The following is a 25,222-nucleotide window of genomic DNA, read 5'->3' on the forward strand; positions in this document are numbered from 1 at the left end:
TCTTCTTTAAAGTGTAATCCTAAATATACAAGTAAAGAACGTATATTGCTTGTGAAACTTACTGGATTCATCTTCCTCTTCAAATTGCAACACAACTTTAAACATTCTTTATTTTATGTTTCCAAAGAAACAGTCTGCACATGGATAGTTACAGTGGCTATTTTCTTTGTCAGATGAAAATTACTTTGGATAGAAAGGACAAACTTTTTTTTTTTTTTAAATTAAATGTTCATGTTGATCTGAGGAAAGTTAATGTTGTATAAAACATATATTTTGATAAGTACTTCCCACTGTAGATATATTTATAGAAAGTATTTATAATAAGTATTTGATGTGGCAAATGTAAGAGCGGAGATGGTTGCAGTGTATTTATGGACATTTTACATGCATTCATATGAATAAGTTGAGAACTCTATTTACAAGTATTACTTAACATAATTACATTTTAAACAGTTTGTACTTACATAATAGATGACAGTACAAGGACATATTTAGGGTGTCCTTGAGTAAGAAATAAACGTAGCCTTGCGTGAAGGCTTCTTTAGGTAAGAAGGTGGATTTAAAGATTAATTCTTTCTCATCTTGCAGGCTTGGTTGAGAGTCAAATCCAGTCTGCAGCAATCTGCTTACGTGTATGCAACTTGCCCAAAGGGGCTTTTGTCAAATGCGTGGCTATATTTGTTGCTTCAAGTATTGTATATTATGTGTTCTGGATAACTAACTCCTCTTTGGGTCTTCAAAATACAGTTATGAAATGGTACAACATACATATTAAATACATCATTTAATACAGTTTGAATAAAATTACATGATTAAACAACCTTGAAATAGCTTTCTTTAGTATCTGCATTTAATACAGAAAATCATACATGATACCCAGTTTTATGTCGTAAGTAAGTTTTCATAAAATATTTGGCCCATTTATAAATAAGGATGTAATAAGTGGGATTTTTTTTTGTGGATTCCTTTAATTTTGGGTGATAGTTGTGCACAGTATCTATGTTCGTAGAGCATTTTTACAAAGGTATATAATATGGCAAATCATTCAATCATTCCCCCTTCGCTGTGGATGCTGAGGGCCCTTCAGAGGAAAAAAAAAAAAAAAAGTATGAGTCTACTTTCTTTACAGGAGGAAGAAAAGTGGCAGGATTGAGTCCACATGTCAAACTTGTTTGTTGCAGGAATTGCATTTGACATCCATCTCCTCTTGGATTTGGAACTGGTTCAAGTGAATACTCAGATCTGTGCATAAAATAGTAGCCATTTTCCTTCCTTCATATGCAGGAGGAGCCAGCTGCATGACACCTGAATAGAAGGTATGGAGTGAACTCTGTCATTCTCCAACAGAAGGTTTTGGTAGGGAGATTGTTGTTTTTGAAGAGCTAATTTGTGTGCAGTCTGTCGTCTTGGTTGTAGAAAGGGAGGTAATGTGCATTCTGATGTGCTCTATTCTGTTGTCCTCTCCCTCCCAAGATGAAATTGGTGCCAGGTCATTGGTTTTCAAAGACTTTCATTTACTGCATTTTTAAACAGGTGCCTTGGGAGTACATGAGCCTTTTAAAATGCCTTTGAATGTAGATCCTGCTGTAGATATACTGGTATAGGTATCTTAGTAAACTCTTACTTCTATGCAAAGCATGATGTTTACGATCTGCCTTTTTAGATTTTTACAATAAAATGTGGTGAGTTTAGGAACTGTGGGCAGAGCCATTTGCACATGGGCAAAAGAGTGTTTTCTCTGAGCTGCGGCTACAATTTACAGATTTATCCTTGGTAGTTTTGAAAAAATACTGTGTACCATGGACCTGCTTTTAATGAGCCAGGGAATTGTGTTGGGTATTCCTAAAGTGAAGGAGATGATTACCCTAGAACTTTATATTGAGAATGAAGGAAAAGGACAATTCCAGATTAAGGAAATACACATCATATAAAAATCTAAATATACAAGTTATGAAAATTGCAATTTTTTGTTTGAATAGTACATGTCAGATTTCATTCAGTAATTTCATATAAGATCTGTCAAAATTATTTACGTTTTTTCTGGATAGTGTGTAGAAGTTACATATTTTAATAAAAATACTGTATATAAATTGAGTGACATGAAAAAAATCTAGAATGCATAGTTAACTCATTTTGCACCATTATTTTTTCTTTTAATTTTCCAGTTTTTAATTGTAACTGTTTACTTCATTAAAAATTATTTCCAGCAAATGGCAGGTGTTTAAGAGGATTGTTAAGAGATCGATCTATACTATTCTATGCGAAGCAGAAATCCACTGGGGCTCACTGAAGTTCTCTCTAGATGTCTTTTCTGTAGCAGAAACAGTGTCTGAGACAAAGAACTACAAAATTATACATGTTTTGGATTTTCCGTCCTCTCCACTTCCTCCACCACCTCCAGCTGCATTTTCAGCTAAAAAACAGAGAAGTGAAGTGAGTATTTTCTGTTAACTTTAGCTGCTCTAATTTCTTGTTAAAAATGTGTTGCTTTTGTGATATGCATAGTATGTGTGTTTGACCTTCTGAAAACTGAACATGCTTTCACGACTTGTCTGGGAAAATGGAATAAGAAACAATAACACATGCTATATATACATATGTGTATATAGTGTAGCAGTTGATGCCAACATTTCTCAAAGGACCAAACACACACTGAACCACTCTTACTGGAAAGTTTCAGTAGCTAAATATATATAACTGTCCCACACATACAAAACTGAGGTATGCAAGCCATGCAAAAGACATAAACTCTTGGATCAATATAATCTGTGAATCTATTTTTGAAGCAAATGATACAAAAACTTTAATTTGACCTAATTGTATAAGCCTTTATCCAACCCTGCGTGAATCCCTTTGTAATTACCAATTAAGAGAGAGACGCTTTTTATGTTTGTTATCTGTAGGTACTGATTCTGTTACTGTCTCTCTCAAATGATTCCACAGATGTTCATTGGTCATAGTTAAGATTCTTTCAATGTAATAAATTGCGTTTCCAGGTTCATTTAAGGTAAGATACCAATATTAGAATTAAAACTTACATTTGAAAGCTGTGGATCACCATGTTACTAGGTCATTTTCGACCCTTTCCACCTGCATTGAAACATGTCACATAATCAGTGTCCTACCCTCTGTAATTTGTGGATATAATCAACACTATGTTACTAACTATGTATTTTATTTTCTTAGTTTAATACTGTATTCTGGTTTAGGTTCTGTTCTGAACTTTCCACTGTAGTGGTTCAGCAAATATGTTTCTTTTGTTTTCTGTCTACTGAATGGCTAAGAACAGCCAGGTCAGTGTGATCTAGAGAAACCACTGTGGTTCAGCGTGTATCAAATTATTGTTTGTATGAACTGACTTAACAAACCCATATATTTACATGGCCTTGATTTGACGATGTCAGATCTGTTCTTCACAAATGTGCGTGGCCTCATTCCAGCGCACATTTAAAAAGATGCAAATTAATTCACTTACATTTTGTGATACCAATTATGTTATGCAAAGGTCAGAGCCTTAGCTTCTGCAAATCAGTCTGTCCATGCTCGCCTGTGTAATGTTCCTTGTGGGAAAATGCTGCTTTCCTTAAGTCAGTGACTAAGTGATTCCAAAATACCAATGCTGTAAGATGGTCCTAACTTCAAGCGGGAGTGGAAATACCTGAGTCTTCCTAAATGTATAACGTAATTTTTGTTTAAGAACCTTATGCTAGAGGACATAGGATCAGACTTTAGTAACTATACTCTTTGCCAAGAAAGCAAATGTATAAGGAGGTTTGTGTGTAGGTCCCGGGTTGTTTGGGTTTTTTTTTTCTGCCGGTATTTCTGTGAAGTTCAGATGCTTACATTCCAGTGTAAGGAAAGAGTACTTTGTTCATACTCACAACCAGCTAGTTCTCAGCAATAAATTAATGTTAAATAAATAAGATTATATGATTAATTGCAAAAAATTGTCTTTAAAAATAAATTTGGGAGGCAATGGGGTGGGCATAATTTCTGTGAAAGTGTGTGTAAGTGGTATCACAGTGTGAGCAGGCCAAAATATTTCTTGTAATTTTATTATAGTAATAGTATTTGACTCATTTTATTAAACTTCTCTTTCAAAAATCTGCTTTGATTAAATCATGTAACTTCCAGTACTTTTTTTGGAACAACTTTTTTTTTAATTTTAGCCTAGTATTTATTTTAGGAGCCAATAACTCCCTAGTTCCACTTCACACTCTGACAGTGACTTGATGGGTGGCCTTGAGTGGCCTCTCTTTTGTGTGAAACGTGAAGAATACTCACCTGTTTCCCACAGACACTGATTAACAAATTATTCAGTACTGTTGTATGTTTTAAAGATGTGAAATGCTGAGAGTAAACTAACTTTTCTTCTTCAAACTAGCTGATAATAAATCATTCTATAGTAATCACACGTGTTTTCGTTTTAATCTCTGAATCTTTTCAGTCATCTCAGCTGATTGGCAGAGCTGTTGACCTGCTGTTCCACATGCAATACAGAATAAAAATAACTCGCTCATTTCACTCTTACACTTGAGTGATAGGTTCTCAGTTTCTATGAAATCAGATTCTCTTCTAGGTTATCATACGCAGTCCCAATTTTAGGACTTGGGCTGTCTTAGGAAGATTAGTGTTAAATTTCTAATATGAGAGATTATCTTTTCAGCCAGGAAACTGATGATAGGGAACTAGAGCCAAGAGCTTTATCTTAAACTTGGAAGAGAAGTGGGGATTTGCACTGCTTTTTGTGTTCCAAATGCACACTAACCATTCCCATCTCTTTTCCTTATGCTTTTCATTTTCAACTTAAACAAAGCACCTGAATACATTTGGGGCTGATGCCACACAGAATTTTGATATATTTCTAAGTATTTCAGGTGATTACAGCATTCACAGATAAGTAAGTAAGTGTTTAATTACATTCAGTTTTAAGTCCTTAGACAAAAAAAAATTTACATTCCCTTCACTTTTGTGATGGTCATATTTTCTATAATTCTGCAGTTTAGAAAATGAGATTAGTGTACTGGGTTTGTGTAATCTTTAGAAGTTACTCCTCCTCCAAGTAAAGATAAAGCTAATTTGGAACTCACATACCATTAGTATAAAGTTTAATAGAATATTGGGCAAGTGCACTGCATGTGTGAATTTGAGAGAGAGAGAGAGAGATGTTGACTACCTTACAAATTCATATAAATGAAAACCTTAGAAGTTACTTAACCTTTTTTGGCAGCTGCTTCTTCTTCCTTTTTCTTTTGTTCCTCAATAGCTTTCATCTTCTCTTCATATTCATCAGCTCGTGTTTTCCATTCAACCCTGTTGTTTTGAAGACCATCAAACATAGGTGTAATTTCCTTGTGAAACCTCGAGAATTCCTATACAAACAATTTAAATTAGTAAATTAGAAATTTGTAAACACTGATGATTTGTAAAGTCTGAATTTGTGGAAATACTGCTGCTTTGCAGAGAAAACATTAGCTTTTGTTTTTCTGTTGAATCTAATTCAGTATGTATGCTAGATTAATTAATTTTATTTGATTTCATATTTTTTTCAAGCATTTGTTCCATCTCTGGTAGTTGGTTTTCTGTAGAAGAGAAAAAATTTTAAAATAAATAGTTTGAGTACCTGCTGGTGCACATTTGAGAGCATGTTCTTGGCCATGCAGTAGTGGCGTATTACTGGAAATACCATGTTGGGATAATAATGTCCTATTGTGCACATAGTCAGTTTGAAAAGATCTGAATTATACACTGCACATTTTAGTATCTTCCCTAATCCCACATTTGATAGTCTGATTCATATAATACAATTATAACTATGATACATGATATTTTATCATACGATTATCAGTATCAGGATATAATAAAAAAGTCTAGTATCAAATAGTATATTCCAAGCAGATGAGGATGTATCTGAAGATGTTAAAATATTACCTGTCACTTTTCTGCATGACATTTTGGCATAAAATTACAAGCTAGACAGGGATTAGTAATGTTGGCATTTCAGTGCCTTACAGAAGATATAGAATATCTTTTTTATCAATATCAAATGTCAAATTTATCAGATATCAATTTCCAGAATATTGCGAGTTTCCTATTCCCTTTGCTGTGCCATTAACTGCTTTCTGTAAACATCCATGTGTTGCATACTTATATTAAATGGGATTGTGCAGAATCAGACTGGGCTATCTAACTCAGTTTTTCAAGGTAGAAACAAAACCTCAATGCCCTCAAGTTTCATTGAGATCTTCACTTTCTATGAATTTGCTTCACATCTCTTGAATTTGCTTTGTGGGAGCAATTCTTCTTTGTAACAAAATATTGAAAAATTGTGGCGGTTGTGATAGTTTACCCTGTGACCAAGAGTCCTGCTGCTGTCTAGAATTTTTGAACTGCAACAGTTTGTCACTAATTGTGCCATCAGAACTGCTGCAGCAGGAAAACAAAAAAAATTACTCTTACCTTGTACACAAATGTACACACAAAATCTATGAAACCAACTTGGAGCTTAGGTAGTTCATCTCCTTTGTTTCTGTCCATCATAGGCTAGAACAGAATAGCAGTAATTTAGATTATGTAGATATCATGCTTTTTCATATAATGATCTAATAAGCATCGTGGAACATTATCTGTTCCATGTTTTAATAACAGTTAATATTGCTTAACACAGTTAAATTATTTAGTACTTACAATTGGTTGTTGCTGTAGCACAGTTCGTTCCAGGTCACCTTGCTCCCAGAATTCATTTGCAACCATGAGGGCAACCTGAATAATCACAATTCAGTGGAAGTGTCAGCAGAAAGCAGTAAATTTAAATAAATGAATAAAAGAACAAGGCTTTCCAGAAAATGTGAAAATGTTGATTAACCAAGAACTGGCATGTTACTGCTTAAATCAATGTATTATCAATTTACTACTTAACTATTATTACTAACTTCCCTTCCACAAAGAGAGGACTTTATTTCTTGCTAGCTGTGTTATCTCTGAGTAGTTTAAAAAGTTCTCCAGAAATAGGGAGTTTTGGTCAAACACTATAGAGTTCCACTCTTTAATCTCTGTAGAGATAGTCAAGCGCTTCTTTCAAAAATTACAGACACTCTCTAGTGTACTCAAGGCTTTTCCCAGCAAATTATCTCTACCAATATTCTGGTGCATGCTGAGTAAATAATAGATTACTGTCAACAGGAACAAGACAATATTAGCAACATAACAGAACCTTCTAGTACCTGTAATGTGTATTACTTAGAAGGCTTCAAAAGCATCTTGCAGTTTTATTTTGATTATGCATTGTTAAAACCTATTCCTGTAAGGCTAAGTGATGAGCTTCAGCATGATGGTCAATAAGTACTGAAGTACTTGAAGTACTTATGTACAAAGCAGTGTCACACTGTATTACAGAATTTATTTTTAGCGTGTTTAAGCTACTTTGAAATGGCACCAAGATCTACAGAACAGACAATTAATTCAAATCATACTGTTGTTAAATCTGTACCTCAAAAATACCTGAAAAATAGTGAAAGTTGGATAGCACAAAAATAACCAAGTGATATTTAAGGGTAGCTGTAACAGCTGACAGAATTGGGGATGCCAGTTTTAGCTGAAGGACAAGAAGAGAAGGGTGGAACAACGGTAGAGTGGTTGGGGAGAGGCATCATGGAGCCCTTACACTCACAGTGACAGAAAAATAGAGGTTGTTTTCTGGTAACACAGTTGGGTGCAGATACTTAAATATCTATCAAATGATAATAATTATTTTTTTTTAAATGATCATGCACCAAATAGGCAGTAAGACAGACAGCAAATGCAGTACTGTCTGTTCGAAAAGTACCTACCTTACTTTGCACTTCCCAAGGCTTGGTTATAGCAGACAGGTCACATCCAGTCATCATCATAGCCCTTTGAAAACATGAAACAAAACAGGAGTGTAGTTAGGATGATGATAGAAAAAAAAAAGTATAGATTTTTTAAGGAATTTAGATACCTAAGATGCAGATGGATGCACATTTTGCACATTTTGAGAAGACTGTAGACATCTATTTCTAATTTAAAATCATGTTTATGGTCTTCATCAGACAATAACACCAAGTCTTAATTTACATGTTTAGGTGCCCAAATTCTTTTAAAATCTGGTCCTAGATAACTGATTGAATAAAGAGTAAAATATTAACCACCTACATGATGACTTCTTTTTTGGTTGGGTCAATAGATATATATTTAATTGCCTCCTCTTCTGTTTCCATTTTTTCAATTGCATCCACAATCTTTTGAAACATAGTCCTTTTCCTGTTAAAACATTCCAATAAACCATATATTAGTGAACAGAAGTTCCTGCATTAAAAATGAAATAGAAAACCATATTTCTGATGTTTATGCTTTTCCAAAGTAGTATCGTATTCATAGTAGTATCAAAGTGGCACCTTCTTCCCATTGAACTCGAACTTTTCAGGTTACCTAGCACATTTAGATTTTGCTATATATCACTGGTACGTAAAGTATTATGCCAGAATTCCTGACAAAGAAACAAATAAACAATTTCCTAACTCTTCATATTAAACTGTTTGGGATGACATTCTTACTTCTTTAGTATTGCATGTTCATTACTTCCTGTTACATAATGAATTGGGAAAAGTGAAGCAAATACTACTAACATTTATTCTGCTCCCTCCCCTCAAAAATCCAAAGAAGTGCTAAGACCTGACTGAGAAGAACTTTGAAAAACATAAATGTGTCATGCTATTGCTTAATTTGCATTTAGAATGAATGAAATAATTGAATTACTGTTCACTAAAATTTAATAACTGCTGCTGAACAACTTACTGAATTTTTTCCTGTCTCCTGGCTTTAAATTGTCCCAGTCATAAGACATCTGAACAAAACAAAAGTCTCCATATATCTTTAAGGAAAATACCCATTATAAAAGCACATTAAGTCAGTAACTTAGGAACAGGATGGATGATCTGATGTTTGGAGTCTTTGGCGTATTTAGCGCTGGGATCAGTTGATGTCTGCAGTTTTGTTTTTAAACCAGCATCTTAATTTCCATGTCATAAGCATACTCCCGTTTAGTATGAGTAACTGTAGTATGGTACACTAAATATCACACCTGCACACAACCTTACCATTAGGCTACAGAACCCATACTTCTGAAATACAGTGTTTGCTGTAACTAAAAGCATATTTGAATGACCTACTAAAAGTATACTAAGTATTATACACGTTTATGTGTTCTCTAATTTGTAAGTTTATAATGAATCAGAGAATGGCTTGGGTTTTTACAAGAATTAGACTTAATAACAATTTTAAATATAGCTCTGTACTCTGCATGTAAACAACTAAAAACTACAGTTATAAATTGTATAGGATTGACATTTTTTTTCAATAGGAAGTTACACAGAATTTAGTACTTACTTGAAATACAAAGCCAAGTCAGTTGCTATTATTGCAACTTCAAATAAGTGTAGAACAGTTTCAAACTGGCGCTTATTTAGGTTCTGGAAGATGTTTAAACTCTGCAAGATGGAAAGTTTATGAATTCAATTCCTTTTATAACACACTTTGGTTTGTACTATACAGATTGTCTCAGAATAGTGTAACAAAATTGGCCAACTACAGTCCCTCAATTAAAATAATGCTACAAATGAAAAATTACTCAATTAGTAAAGATGGCCCTTATTCATGGCTAATAAATGGCTAAATAACTGTGTGAATGGTAGGTGGATCTAAGATGCTGCCCCCAGAGGCTGCACAAATAACTAAATCCACAGTGACTCAAACAGTTGCAAGTCTTGCTATTGCCATATATAAATTAAAACCAAAGAAAACCACCTGTATTCCACATAATTAGTAAAAAAATGACAGTTCTTCATAATTTCTTTACAGTTCATGTTTCATAAGCCTAATTTTCCTAGACTTTTTAAAGCTTCACAGTAGACACCTTTTCCTTCTGTTAACCTGGGTCTGCACAATTGCTTGCGGTGCTGTTAGGGACCTACTATATTAAGTGCAATGGCCTTTTCCTCAGGCAGAGGGAATGAGAGCATCACACAGCATTTTTCTAAGTGTCCTGGTTTTCCTTCCTTCTTTAACTGAGGGGACGATACCTGTGAGAGCACGGGGCACAGCAATGCCGCTGTTGAGAGCCTCCAGAGATCCTGACAACTGCTCCATCAAAGAGCAGGGGTTAGTCCCCGGCATCTCACATTTGAAAAAGTACATCACCATCAATAAAGGTAGAGGTGGATTCTGTTTTTTTTTTTAAATCATAAATCTTCTGGGTTTTTTATGATCATTGTGCTCCTGGTTAGTGTAAGGATTTATTCTGTGGCCTCACAAGGTCAGGAAATGGCACCACCACAGGGATTAGAAAATGAAAAATGAGGGCGGAAGTGGGTACCTGCCACGCTACTGCGAACAAGTGGGATGGAAGGTTCAAACTTTGCCTGTTACATCTCTTACTTCCCAGCAAATTATGTAGTCAAGAGTTGTAAATAGTCTCTTCCCTTGTAGCCAGGACAGAGCCAGGCACCGCTGAGGGAGGGATGGCCGATCCCCGCCAGAGGAGCAGGACTCCATGGGGCAGAGGGCCCTGGCAGGCTGCATTGCCGCCATTTTGTTGAGCCTGAGGAGACTATGGTGTGGAGCCTCACCTCCACAGCTGCTGGGGAAGGGCAGCTGAGCGTGTCTGCCTAATTCAGGGAAGATCAGTAATGGGAGCTGCAGCAGAGCCTCATGATACCGCCTTTTCTTTTTTAGCAAGGTAAGGTGTGTGTGGAGTCTGGCCTGGGGGTAAGGGGACCCTCCATAAACAGCTCCATCCCTTTGCTCCTCAGCGGCCAGAGCCAGCAGCTGAACTCAGACCTCCTGAACCAGGGGCAGCAGTTTAATTACAACATTTTGTGTATATGTATGTATTTTATTTACTGCTTTGGTTTCAACATCAGCTGTTTTGTGAAAGTGGAAAAAACCTGAGGAGTGTGAGTGAGGCCCAGAGGAAAAGCTTTTCTATCTTGAGTGAGTCTATTTCTGGTGGAATTACTGATGTTTCTCTAGAAGTGGACAATGCATAAGAGTTTGGCTTAATCTTCTGAATTTTAGCATAATTTCTTAATCTGGACCTAGAAGAATGAATGAGATATGGTGAAATTTGGAACATCATAACTTAATTGGATCTTTTGTGTTGATCAGTGTGAGCAGAAGGTTCATGCAGACATACCTCATCTTGCAGTAGGGTTTTACTGTACTCTAGGTGATGCCTTTCTAAAATGGAAGATCCGTGAAGTTTTGCCAGCGGAGCAGCTGACCTGTTGAAAAAGAAGCAATTCTTTATAATATTTTGGAGGCAATATTTTTGATTCAGGATTCAGATTTTTGGGATTAAAATGCTTCTGATCTGCATGTTCAATAGTTTATATATTTTAACTATTGGGATGATGCAGAGCAAAAAAAATACTTTCTTGCCTTCACTCTGTGACTAATGATGGAAATTGGAGAGCACTGGGTGTTCAGTGCCCACTAAAGTCAAAGGCGTGGTTAGATGCCTCAAAACTCAAAAACTGTGTTTTTTAAAACATGCTTCTATTTTGTCTTGCATGTTCAGTTTTGCTGTTTGTTTAATCCACACACCCTCTGTGTACCTTAAAAATAGCCTTTATGCATCTTTTAGCATTTATTGTGTGGCACAGCTTTTGAACTCTCGTTTGCCTGTAATGACTGTGGGCCATGTCCCCTGTGATTCTAGCTTTCTGTAAGTAAGTTAAATCTAAAGTAACAGTATAATGGATTTCAATTTCTCTAATGCCCTTGGGCTCCTCCCCTCCCCCAAAATCACCATTTTATGGACTGTGCAAGTCCTGACAGCTCAGGTATATTCAGTCTTATCACAGAGCTCAAAGCTTTCCTCTGACGTTGGGCTAAGCTTCAAGCAGAGGAAATCCTGTGTCAGACTGTGGTGGTGGGAGGAAGGGAGAAGTGTCCTATCTACATAGGCTCCAGGTGGTTCTGCATGTTTGGAAGTGTATTTTCCTCCTTTCTTCCCTTGGCTAATAACTCCGTTCCTCAGATAACACAAGGTGGATTGCTACATGCTACCTGTATTTTCTGACTTGTGATTAGGACTGTCGTGGTAAAGCCTGATAACTTTTATAAATAGCTTTACTGCATATGACCTCATGTAGAGGGCTTTCAGCTAGGGAAGACCACGCTAGGAAGATTTAAAATCTCCCTTAAACTTATTTGGATGAGTGGCAATCTGCTGAAGAAGAATCAGCATCTGTCATTCTCTCTCTCCTACGTCACCTGGAGAATCCCTGAGAATAATCAGAAAACGCCCTGACGTCACTGCTCCATCGTGAAGGCTGAAATGCCTCTCCTGAGAGGAGTGTATCCAGGGTCAGAGGAAGAGGATTAATCATCCTGGAGATACAGTTGGTGGGAAACTGTACTCAGAAAATTATGGTTATAATCTTCTGGCACCCATGACATTCTGAGAAGCCTGTGTTCTCTGGCTAGCACATAGAAACAAGCCCGATCAGACCACGTAAAAGACTAAATGGTAGATTGTTCACTCTTCAGGAGAATAGTTGTTGTAATAAAAAGGTAAGTTTAAAACAAAATGAATTAATATTGTTTTATAACAAGCATCTAGTAATTGTTTCATAACAAACAAGGGAAAAATCACAGAGAAATCCTTTAGAATATTTTCTCAGAACAAAAAGGAGCATGAATTGCAAAGCTTAACCTCATGATGTGTAATTTACTGGCATGTGGACCCAGTGGCAGAACACAAGCTCTTTAGCTCAGAATCCTGTATAACATGAGGAGATTACATTTTAGGAAATGACCTACATCAATCAGTAAACTGAGTTGGGAGGGAACAACTGAGCTAGTCGAATCAGACAGTAGAAAACAGATAAAAAGAATGCATCTTAAATCCTGGCTCCCTCTAAACTGGCCCTTGTCTATGCCACATTCTGAATCCCTCTCCAGAAAAGTGCTTATGTCCTGTCTTGAAAAACAGTAATCCAGTTAGGGATTTTAATTTACTTTTCCCATTTCTTTGTGGCCTCATGTGCATGAGGCTCTGCTACAATCCGAACATTGCGAAGAGCTTAGTCTCTCTTGAAAATTAATTGCAGGTCCAGGAGATCCTTCTAAAATTCTACTGTTGCATTTTGTGTTTCAGCTCTCATGACAAATGCTCTGAGGCAGAAATCTTCTGCTGGATAAATGTTCATTCATGCCAGATGAATATGGAATATATACCTTACATTTTTGCAAATTTTGACATGTTTTTTTCATTTGCCACTAAAAATACTACATATCCATATATTTTAGCATTTGTACTTACTTCATCTGATACAAGTTATTGGTCCCTCTATGATCAATGTCATGGCAGAAAGCAGCAGCAACCATGGCAAAGGCTTCTAGATCAGTATAGTATTTCTTTATTTTGCCTGTCTGTAAAAGAAAACAGACAATTCTGAGTGTGTACCTTCCTGAATTTTCCAGTTGAAATTGAAAGAAAAACTAAATAATGAACGTAAGGTTAATATTAGCAACATTACCATCAGCAGAGTAAACATTGTTTGTCCCACATTGAATCCATGTCGCCAGTTATGGTAAGTGATATCTCGATAACCCTTCCTGACTGTGTACATCCATCTTGTAAGGACCTATTATGAACAAAAGTGATTAAGACTGTGCTGTTAATTGAAACAAAATGATAGAATTCCTATAAAATTACTGGAATATACTATGAAATTACTGTAATAATGTGCAAGTTCTATGAAAATAATTGCTTTTCATTTAATTAAACATGGAAACAGCAAATTGTTCTTATGTAAATGCGTGTTGATTTAATTTCTTCCATAGCTCACACCATTTCAGGATTAGTTTTAAGTCTTTATGACAAACATGCAGAAGTTTAATTAAGAATGGAAGATTGCTAACCATACCACTAATATTTTAATATTGCCTACGCCTATATTAAAGTACCTACAGCCATGTGTTTTTATTCTATCTTAAAATAAACATAAACAAGACAAAATAAATCAGACCTCAGCTGGGACTTTGAACTTTTCAACAACATTTATTTCAAAGAACAGTCGTATTCCACAAGTTATCAGGCCATGCTCTGTAACGGGAAAGTCACTGAAGCGGAATTCATACAGTTCTAAATCTTTTGGATCAGGTAATTCTTCTTTCTGTTAGGAAAAGTCAAAAACACAATGGTTTTTCTGGCAAGAACAAAGTTGGAAAAACTTTTTTATTTTCTTTTCTGACTTCAGTAGAAACATTGCCTAAGGACAGTATGCTTACTATATCTTCAAAGGCCTCAGGTTTCAGTACAAACTAATGTGTATTAGGTTATGAAACACAATCGTGATACTGCTTGTTTTCTTTTCAAAGAGGACAGGTAAAAGTCTTGGCCAAACGGTGTTTCTTCCTACTCTGAACTCTAACACAATCTGTTGTGACCATCTCAGCATATCCTTAGTTCATAAATCTCAGGCCTTGGAATTTCTCCTTCCTGGTCCTATGATCCTATGATTCTCCCACTTTTAGCCTGGTCTCAAGGCTGCAGTTCATCTTTGCCATGACCAAAACTATTCTTATTAAGCGTTGTTCTTCCCTTTTGGATCTTATGAATAGTGAACAATATAGTGACCAGAAACAACCTGTCTAGAACAAAACATTTGTTACTTTTATGATAAAGTATAACAATATTTTTTTAATAGCACGGCTTGCTTGCATGCCTACCTACCCATAGCCTTGTCTTCTCTTGGAGAAACTATAGGCAAGCAAACATTCCGGTACATTTTTTAACCTCTGGAGTGCTGGTAGTTTGTTTCTGTTCCACAACAACTCTCAAAATTAGTCTGTCTTACCCTGTCTCTTGTGACAGTCTCTCTTTGTCTGTGATACCTTATATACTCTTAATAGACACACCTGTAAGGTTGATTTGGCACATGGAAAGTGGACTGGAAAATCCTACAAGATCAGAGGTAAAAATTCACAAATCTTATTTGTGTTCTTGTTTGTCTGCTTGCAGTAGATTCTTGACTGCTTGGCTTTGAATGATCTCAGTATATGCATAAAGTAAAAATTGTTACAATGCTTAAATGTACAAAGTATATAGTATTTATGGTTATTACGGCTTACTTCAAATCCTTTAGAGTAATTTACTTTCTAGTGCAGTAATTGGTGGTGATTCTGTCCTACTCATTGCCTTTCTGTAGTTTACATCAGTCTATTCTGAATAATCCTGACCACTGATGAAAATGAGGGATCATTCCAGAAGCAGTGGACTGTATAAGTGCATAATCTTTTCCCCAGGCACTAAATTTCATTAGAAGCTGTCTGGGTGCCATTCAGGGATTTTTCTCTCTCTGAAGGCAGATACAGAGTTTAGGCCAGCTCTTCCTTGTACTGAAGAACCTACATAAAACATATACTAAATTCTAAAATGCAGAGGATACAAAAGTTAAGAAACCTGTACTAAATTTAAATTGCCTATTTTGTATATGTTACATAGATTGACGTTGAATAGTGTAACTGGTAATAGCGATATTAGTGAACTGTTCTATAACACCTTTTGTCTGTATACCCCAAAGCCCAGGGAGAGCCGTATGATATTTTAAAGGATGCACCCCAATCCAAACAAGAATTAATTCATGGAAGTCTGATGCAACACAAAAAAATAGATTATATTATCACAATTACTCCCTTCCTCCATAGTAGTCTAGAAATGATCTCCATTTTACGGAGAAGGAAAAAAGATGACTGAATGTATGCAAATATTTCAACAAATAAGGCTGAACATCCATGCAAAGGTATTTCCTTCTCCCTGGGATTTTCCTTTATATCTACTCTGATCTGAGGTCGAGGTCAAGGACAAGGAAACGTGGAGCAGTGGTGTTTTAAGACCCATTACTTTGTGAATCATCAGATCTAGAAACACCTGCTTTATCCCATTAGCTATCTGGGATTCCAGGTCTTGTAATAGGATAAAGCATTTGCATGTAGCCTTGGCAGTCCACAATATATTAGATCTTTGAATTTGTGACTCCACAATATTGAGAGAACTCATTTTAATTGCTTTTTGGAGATTTAAAAATTCATACCAGTATTATGTTTTTACATTTGGAGCCTGTACCATAATAATCACTTGTAGCTCTACAAGTAGAGAGATTTTATAATGTTTATCTATTAATTTTTGCAATTCTTCATGCAGCTAAATTAAGTTTACTTTAAAAGGTATGTGAAGCTACACACGGTCTGTTGATGTTTTTTGGTTTCACCACTTGTAAGCTGTGTAAGCCTCTGTTTTGTGGGAGCCAGTAAAACGTTAACACCATTGCATTCTGGCATGCACATGTACATAACTAAAAATAGTTTCATGAGATCTTTTCCCTATGGCTATGTCTACATTAGCAAATGTGGTGCAATAGGAGGAAATATGTGAGGTGGTTGGTACTGGAAGTCAACAGATTTGTGTGGTTTTGACCTTTTTTCTTCAGCCTAGCTCTGTTTTGATCCATTAACAGTGGGAGTTCGTCCAGTGTTTTCCTGTAGCACATCTTTGAGTTTTGTTTCAGATAAAGTAAGACAGTGCATGTGCTCCAGGACTGCTCTACAAGATAAAATGAAGTGCACTAAGTGAACACAAACAGAAGTTTTCCTCCAAAAAGGCACTCCCATTCTAGACTGAAATACTAAGGCAGCCAGAGGACTGCACAGTCTGGAAAAGAAAGTGACTAATTTTCGTTTTAGTAGTAGCAGAGTTTTAACTGATTAGGTCAAATCTGTTTCGTCACTGTGAAGTCACTGTCATTAAATCAATGTCCCTTACATCAATGTCCCTTCTTTTATTTTCAGAATTAAATAAATTCAATTATAGGTATAGCACTGTCCCCATGGATATTTAAAGAAGTTAAACACTTGAAATGTTAATTCATATAAATGTTTCTATATAACTCTGACTATCCAAGTCTGTTGGCATATATTTGGGACAGAATGTTTCCCTGTAGGTAACAGTGGGATCTGCACGTAGAAGAACCAAAGAGGTTGAAGATGTATTATTATATCAACTCCATCTAGCTTATGGAACTGATAGCTAAAATCAATTGTATTAATCAGGATTTGGTTATACACAACTTCTTCTATAATGAGGACATGTTACTATCTGATACAAACACGCTACCAGAATTTTCAGTTTAATGACTTACCAAAATCCTGATAAGATCCTTTTGATCACATTCTTCTATACTATTTACATTTAATTTCTCCTTGTATTTCTAAAAATAAAAATGAGTAAGAAATTCAGTTTATATGTAGCAAATTTCCTACTTTAATTTTGTGACTGTGGACAGAAACTTACCAGTATAGATTCAACTTCAGAAGGGGTGGCCTTTGTCTGGTACATAAGCATTTCCTGAGCAATGTCTTTTCTGTTTTCAAGCTTGTTCATTTTGTCATAAGTGTCGGTATTTAAAACAGACCACCCCAGGAACTGTGTGAGAGTCTGGAACAAAGCCAAGCAAAGTGGAGATGACACCATGCCAATAAAATTAAACTGACAATTTGACCTTACTTTTCTTAAACTCCAGTTTCTGGTAGTGCCCTTTGAAAAGCAATGTGTAACTTTACTTGTTAGAGGCCTTTACCTTCCATCAACAGGTTCTGTTAGCACCTCACAGCTTTTAATGATGTTGTTTGTCACAACCTAGTAATTAAGGGCCCGTATTCCCATTTTGTATACAGGACTTTGAGGCTTATGAAGCTTAAGTTAGCTGAGTGGACTTGGATACACTGTGTAGCATCTTATCTTGCCCAAGTGCATGTGATCACGAGCGTTCTGGGAACTTTCAGGATCACAGGCGCAATATCCATCAGCAAGCAGCGCACCATACCTGCTTACCCACTGCTAATTAGGAGATGCTGACCATCACTAAAAAGTCAAATGATTAAAAATAAAATTCTATCTGACTTTTGTTTATTATTGGAATGTAAATGATCTCTCATAAATTTTCAGGTTTATGAAGGGAAATAAAATTTCTGATTCTTAAGAAACTGTATAGTGAAGAAGATAGGCATTTGGTTAATGTTAATGTTAATATGTTGATGTTAATATAGCTTATTTGAAAATGTTTAGACATTTTTAAATGACTTTTTACAATAATATTTTTATTGTATCATATGGCTCCTTAAAGCATCTAATCTTATTAAGCTTACTTCAATGATCTGTTCATCATACTCATCAAAAGGTTTTCCATCTTTCCTATTGTAAAATGTTGCAACTCCCACAATTTCTTCTTTTTTGTTGACAATAGGCAATGACAGGACATTTTTGATAACCCATCCAGTCTCATCCACTGGCCCTTTCTGTAGGAAAGCCAAAGAACAGGAAATGTTCTATAGTTCTTTGAAAGCAGTGATACAGCTATTGATATAGGCAATGTAACATTAAGATGTGTGCATCACAAAGGAGAAATTATTTATGTAATCAACTGTATAACTAATTGGTGGAAAGCATTAGCATATTTTTCTACAATAACTATAATTATTAACATTACTGGAATTACCTGAAACGTGAAATATTCATCTGCGGGTGCATTCATCATGTTACAAATCTGCAGCATAAAGGAGACATTGTTTCAATGGAATATAATGTGCATCAAGACTTGGCCTGGTATTTTAAAAAGGCATGTTTATTTTCTAAGCTAACAACAGTGAGCACCCTAGCTAGCTACAGAAATTAAAACTGTTCCTATTAAATTAGATGTGGTTATTCTAACAGACATCATTCTGGAGTGCTTGTAGCAAAGTCCCTCATGCATGATGTCTCACAGTTCATAAGGATAATGGTTAAGAAAATCACTTCCAGTTTAAAATGGCATGGGGGTTTACAGAAAGAAAGAACTGAATACTAAGGGCTCTGTCCTTAATGCTATTAAAAATGCCATAGGATTGTTAATAACTCTCATACATCACAACTTTGAATTATGTATATTGTCTACGCAAGCAGAGATAAGAAAAAAAGAAAATTTTAAAGCTGTGTTTATGATGATTTTCTTACTTTGACATTTTGTTGTGAGACTTAGTTAGCACACCTGGAAAGTGACATCAGACACACACATTATTCCTCCAATGTTACCACAATCAGAGGGAAATTTTCCTGATGTTTTGGCCATTTGTGCTGAGGGCTTGTCTCCATCCAGACTACTGATTCACATGATTTCACTGGGAACAAATGACACTGGAAGCAGCACAGCATTTGTGTAGAGGTTTTTGGTCATGAGGAGGTTTGGGTTTTTTTTTTTTTTTGTTCAATCAGAAGAACTACATGAACTAAAACTTTTAGTTTTTACTTCTGCTATGAACTTACAAATCCATTTTCAGCAACATATGTTGGCAATCCACTGACAAGACACCAGTGATCTGCTGGAGGTGACCTTTAGAGAGAGAATGAAATTAAAGGATTACTACAATACAGACATGTTATTATTCTATCCCAGCAATATATCTAATTACCACACATTCACAGGCTGCAAATGAATACTCACGGAATGACTTTGATTTCTTCTTTTCCATGTAAAATATAGTCGATAATCTTATAAAAGTTGACTTCCTAAATAAAAAGAGAAAAACATGAAGGTGACCTGTATAACCTCAGTGTCAAAATTAAGATTCATAAAAAGAAAAATGAATATCCTCACTCGTCCATCAGGTGTCTTGGGGCCTTTGTAAGGCTCTGCCTCCCCCAGCCGGATTGGCCACTCATCGTAGAACTCCTGAAAAAATGATACACAGGGTTTAGCGAAAGGAAAAAAAAAATCAGTTCTGTGTTCATAGATAACATGACATCTCTGGACAGCAATTTTATTTTTCCTTCTCCATAGCCATACTATGGTCACATTTCAGACAATATTAAGAAAACATTGTTAAATATATTCCAGGCACGAAATGTTTGCCAGTAAATTGCAGGCTAATCTGAAGCTAGTCTCTGGATGGTTGTACAGCTTAATAGTTTTTTAGAAGGCAGTCATGTATAAAGCAATAATCAGACCTACACTTCTCTCTTCTACCCTTTCTCACATGGCATTATTAATATGAAAAATTATTTCAGAATTAGCTTTTATGTTTATTGTGGTTGTATCCTTTGCCATGCCTATATTTTGCACGTAATTTTTGTAATGTGGTTAGATTTTATATAAATTATCCCAAAGGGTTAGAAAGCACAGTAAATTTGTGTCCTGGAGAGACATGCACTGGAAATATTCAGAACAAATGAATTAGAAGGATGGATTTTATAACTTAAAGTTAGAAGTAGCATATTTCTAGCAAGTAGACAAAATGATTGTTACCTTCTCTTTTGTCATGTCCAGCAGACCAACAGAGTATCTTTCACAGTTCAAATACATTCGAATAGTATACAGTGCTTTGTGAAACTGCCGTTCTATATCTGTTAGCTCTTCAAATATTTTGTTGGCAGACCACAGAAGCATCTATTTACAACAAAAGAGAAAGAGGGTAAATGTTCACAGCAGTAAGAAAACATACACATATGAATCCTAGGCATTCCAGAATAAAACGATAAGGTGCATTACTATTATCAAATAAAAAAATTAAATAGATGCTATCCTTACATCAATAAACTTGCAAGAATATAAAATAATGGGAATAATAATGGTTTCGCACAAAAGTGTAGTATCATTAACAAATTCTTCTATACCTGACTTCTGCGGGATTCAATATTGTAGAGATATGATGTATGATGACTTCTTAGGACCAAAGATATAAAATTGAGGTATTTTTTAAAGACCTAAAAATGACAAAGAGCAAAAATAAGACAGAAGTATCAAATCAAGAGGTAGAATCACTCAAACTACTTGTTGAACTAACAACTGTACTGTTGTGTGACATTCGAGCTTATTACCTCTTCATCCTCTTTTGAGAACTCAGTGGCATTTAATTTGTTGAGTGCCATCACAACAGCAAGCACCTCTTTACCCTGCATAATTGGGATTGCCAACATATTGATTGTTGTATAACCAGTTTTTTTGTCCAGAAAGTCAGAAAAATGGTTGTTCTGAAAAAAAAAAACAAACCACAAGTGAAATGCATAACAATTAGTTACCACACCAAGAGCAAATGATCATTTCATTTGATAATTTATGTTTGCAATGCTATGAGCGCAGTTTCACAGTGCAGTAGGTTTATACTCACAAAAACCCATTATCATTATTTAACCCAATCTTGCAGTGTTATATGTACAAGCTTAACTTAGGCATTGGTTATGAACATAGCTTCTGAAACCAAGTTCTGTGCAGGCTTTTATTAGAATTATGAGGAATTTGAGGAATTAAAAATATGTGAAAATCTGGAATAAAGGAGAGAGTAATACGACTTTGTGGCTACCTGAGAGTCTAATACATATGGCTTGCACATAAAAGAATTACTTCATAGCTATGTTAATATTTATTATTATTTAATTGTTTCTGTAGATAAAATTCATTATACTGTCCCATTTCACAATGTTTAAAACTGCTGTCTGTCCTGAATGTATATGGCTAAAACCACTTCTGGCAGAGAGGCATCCCCAGCAGGTATACATCTGGCTGAGCTGTTTCTTACTCCTTCCTGTCTGACAGACTCCCATTCCTGCTGCTCCCAGCCCAACATGCTCTTCTGGTGAATGGGAGGGTGTAGGATCAGGGGGATCAGTACACAGAGCTGCTTTTGTTGGGTGTGTGATCCTGTGGGAATGAGACAACGTGACTAATGAATGAGCCATAACTAACTACCCCACCAATTTCATCCTTGAAACCAAGTGCTGAGGGGGCTTTAGTAAAAGCTATTCTTGTCATTCTTTTATGTAAAAAATACTGGGAAGCTAGTTCATGTTTCATGGAAAACTGTTTCATTTTTTCATATCAAAGAAATTCTTGGTGTTTTCTTTGAAATGCTTTAGTGTTCTCTTTAATTTAAAAAAAGGACTTGAAATTTGCCAGGGAAATCTGTTTGTCAAGGGTTGTTGTGTTTTGTTATGTTCTTATGACAATACATCTAAATGAGCTGCGTTATGAGTTGAGGGACTGAAATGTCAATATGTGCATACTGAGAAGTGACACGGTTCTACTAAGCAGCTAAAATAACCAGACTGTCTTCACTGAGCCTTTTCCATCCCCTCACATCTGCCACTTCTAACAAGTCAGTGCTCAAACTTCTTCAGAGAGATGAGCACTCAAGTCCTGGTCTACAGTCAATGGCAGATTCTCCCTGAATTTCCTTTAACAGATATGCTTCTGATTTCTCAAGGTGATGAGCGGTTGGTGCTAAATGAGAATGTCAAGAGGTGGCAAGTGGCCTGGTAGCCAGGGAAAGTCAGACTACATTATAATACCATGGATAGGAATGGCAGCCAGCCAGAAGGAGGCCAAAGGAGTCCTGTTTTAAGGACATCCACCCAGAACCAAGATTCCCAAACCTTACCAATCCCCTGCTGTTAGCAAGAATTTGTGAACCCACTTATAAAATGACTGACTTGTTAGTGCATGTCTACCCACAGAGCTGATACATATTACTACTATTAATTACTGCATTAGCTTAGGCAACCAAGACCTCTGTGGTGGATCTCAAGGTCTCTTCCTTGCTGATGGGCTGGAGAATGTTGCAGGATGCCGCATAATGGAATTTCTGCTTTCATAAATTATACACAAAGCTACTTAAACAAACAAACAAACAAACATACAAACATACAAACATACAAACATTTTCTAGGTTGCAAAATCAAGCATGAAAAGGCTAGGAAATGTCAGAACTAAAATTGTTTGTCTACTATTTGGATCTTTCCTCTTAATTTCTTTTTTCTTCTCTTACCTCTTTTGCAATTGTTTCTGGTATATGTTGAATTTATAGCATATATAACCCTGAGAAGGTAGACTAGATTTTATTATGTGTTCAAATTGTTAGGTTTTTTTTTTCTTTCATTTCTTCATAGTCTTTAGACAGCCCATCTTTTACATTTGCATTTTAGATTTCCTTCTAGGACTGCATTTCCGTGAAAGGAATTAAATGTGTGGAAGTAACTCTGAAATGTCTTTTCTATATTTACTGACTGAGCTCTCTTACAGAGAATTGATTCTCTTAAGGACAGCCTGTGTCATCCCCGTAAATCCCATTGAGAAGAATAAAAGTGACCAATGTGTTTTCTCTATAGTTCAATGTATCAGGCTGTATTTGAGTCCCTGGAAAGTGTAGCCAGTTCCGAATATGCTAAACAAATATGTTATTGCATGGGAATATTTGATTTTCTCTGAGATGTATTACCTACTGACACAACCTTTCTGGTTTTGGGTGTGTTTTCGGGCTTCAGTAACAATTTCTGAATCTCTGACTGTTTTAGCCATGCAAAATAAAGTAAATGAGGTAGAGAATTTGACCCTATTTTGTAGTCCCTCCGCCTCACCAAAAGCATCTAGCATAATGGTGAGGCCCAAGTTCCTGGTTTTAGAGTGCTGTATGCTGCTATGAGGGAATAAATAAAAATTTAAGACACTGCTGGATTTCTGAATACTTAAAAGGGACCTGTATACACCAAGGGAGCTGAAGCAGCAGGACACAGCTGCTGAGTCTTAATTTGTTTAATAACTCCAGACTGAAGGTACAAGCAGTGGTGTTCAGAAGTGTTCAGAAGAAGCACTTTGGTCATACAATTTTTGCAGAGGATAGGAAAATTTTAAAGAATGCAAGTTTGTGTTAATAAACAAAAAGTTCAGTAATCACAAGCCATCCTGAGCTGTGCCTAGATAGTGCAATGCAGAAAGATATAAATACCTCGTAACACATTGGCAGCATTCCCACAGCATATACAAAGACTCCTATCGCACATGATTTGCATATACAAGCAAAAATTTGTGCTTAGGTTTAGGCTTTTCATTATTGAATATCTTGCACATAATTGCTAGGAGTTTTAAAGCCTTTATTTACAATCAAGGTTTTAAAATATTTTCTCTTGAGAACATAAGCTCCTTCTGTTTAAAAAAAAAAAAAACAAACAACACTTTTCACAATGTCTGGAAAATCATGTTCATAGACAAATAAGCCAGAAATGTGCTTTGCAGTACCAGAGCCAGCAGAGCATCTTGGTGCTCCCATGAATATATGAATATGGACACTTATAGTCTATTTGAGCCTGATCTTATGAATCCAGCCACCTTTTACAGCAAAGTTGTGAACTTTCACCTCTCACTTAAATCATAAAATAGGCTTTAAAAAAAATGAGGGACAGGTGATCTGTTGATAACTCCCTAACTGTAGTACGTTTGCAAGCATTTTCTACTAGCTCCTTTTAAAGCTAAGATTGCTAGCCATTTACAGTACAATGATCAGTTCTGTAGATAGATCCTAAGATGTGCAACATGTCCTGGGTTTGCACTAAGCTAGCATGAGCACACAGGAATGGAAAATCAGGATGCCTCTTTGTGTTCATCTTTCTGTTATAGACCATAGAAGCTAACTGGAGAAGGGTTTGGCAGGCTACTATGGATCTAGCCTATACACTTGAAATTAGCAGATAATTAATTTCTAAAAATAATTTTTATTTTCATCATATGGCAGTTACAAATAAACTTGCTTACTGAGGCTGCCACATCTGATTCTGAATTGTAGCTACACAACTGTAAGTTCATGTCTCTAATAAGATAAAACTCCCCTGGGAACCACAGGCATTTTGAGAAGAAAGTTAATTTTAAAAGGCTGTATGAGCAGATAATACTTTACAATTATGTAGTTTTGTTTTTTTAAAAAAAAAAAATTGGTGTTACTTTATTGTTTCTGAAAAGTTCTTATTGATGGACTGCCCAGAAGGAACCATCTTGTATCTCTCTTATTTCATGACTCTCCCCGCAGATCTCATTTCCTTCCTTGGGAGTGATATGTTCTTCTATGTTTCCTTTTACCAGTTTTTAAAGACCTTATTTCTTTCATGATGAGTTCTCCTTCATTGGCTGGTTTTAGATATCTCACAATTCTTTAAGCAAACAGTTAAAAAGAGCTCTGCAAAAATTTCTAACCTTTCACAGGGTTTATTCTATGCCAAGCTTAAAAGACGATGAAGACCCTCGTTCTAATGTTCATTGAACCATCCTACAGTATTTAATAAAGGAAGTACACCTCCCAGTTCACAATGTTATCTTAGGATTTGCTACACTGTGCTCCAGAACAC

At 35.9% G+C, this 25,222-nt stretch overlaps 1 protein-coding gene across 2 annotated transcripts in view; it reads right to left on the reverse strand.

Moving 5' to 3' along the window:
- Positions 1–696: 696 nt before the first annotated feature.
- The window catches only part of PDE6C (phosphodiesterase 6C), a 31,264-nt gene continuing 6,738 nt past the window's right edge, over positions 697–25,222 (reverse strand). Inside the window, exons 2-22 of one of the 2 annotated variants that reach the window (XM_009465442.2) lie at positions 20,933–21,085; positions 20,729–20,818; positions 20,361–20,501; positions 19,713–19,787; positions 19,560–19,624; positions 19,382–19,448; positions 18,579–18,626; positions 18,229–18,378; positions 17,375–17,518; positions 17,223–17,291; positions 14,052–14,198; positions 13,560–13,667; positions 13,343–13,452; positions 11,210–11,297; positions 9,406–9,506; positions 8,173–8,280; positions 7,830–7,893; positions 6,688–6,762; positions 6,460–6,543; positions 5,219–5,372; positions 697–2,413 (exon numbers count right to left, since the gene is read on the reverse strand). In XM_009465442.2, the coding sequence (XP_009463717.1) occupies positions 2,343–2,413; positions 5,219–5,372; positions 6,460–6,543; positions 6,688–6,762; positions 7,830–7,893; positions 8,173–8,280; positions 9,406–9,506; positions 11,210–11,297; positions 13,343–13,452; positions 13,560–13,667; positions 14,052–14,198; positions 17,223–17,291; positions 17,375–17,518; positions 18,229–18,378; positions 18,579–18,626; positions 19,382–19,448; positions 19,560–19,624; positions 19,713–19,787; positions 20,361–20,501; positions 20,729–20,818; positions 20,933–21,085 (2,112 nt within the window). In that variant the 3' untranslated portion in view covers positions 697–2,342. Of the gene's footprint in view, positions 3,091–5,218; positions 5,373–6,459; positions 6,544–6,687; positions 6,763–7,829; positions 7,894–8,172; positions 8,281–9,405; positions 9,507–11,209; positions 11,298–13,342; positions 13,453–13,559; positions 13,668–14,051; positions 14,199–17,222; positions 17,292–17,374; positions 17,519–18,228; positions 18,379–18,578; positions 18,627–19,381; positions 19,449–19,559; positions 19,625–19,712; positions 19,788–20,360; positions 20,502–20,728; positions 20,819–20,932; positions 21,086–25,222 lie in introns of both variants that reach the window. The other variant, XM_087768288.1, reaches the window with a different exon arrangement.

Source organism: Nipponia nippon, unplaced genomic scaffold (genome assembly GCF_047370975.1).
Source record: "Nipponia nippon isolate SJK-2023a ecotype South Korea unplaced genomic scaffold, ASM4737097v1 scaffold_3, whole genome shotgun sequence".
Classification (NCBI taxonomy): domain Eukaryota; kingdom Metazoa; phylum Chordata; class Aves; order Pelecaniformes; family Threskiornithidae; genus Nipponia; species Nipponia nippon.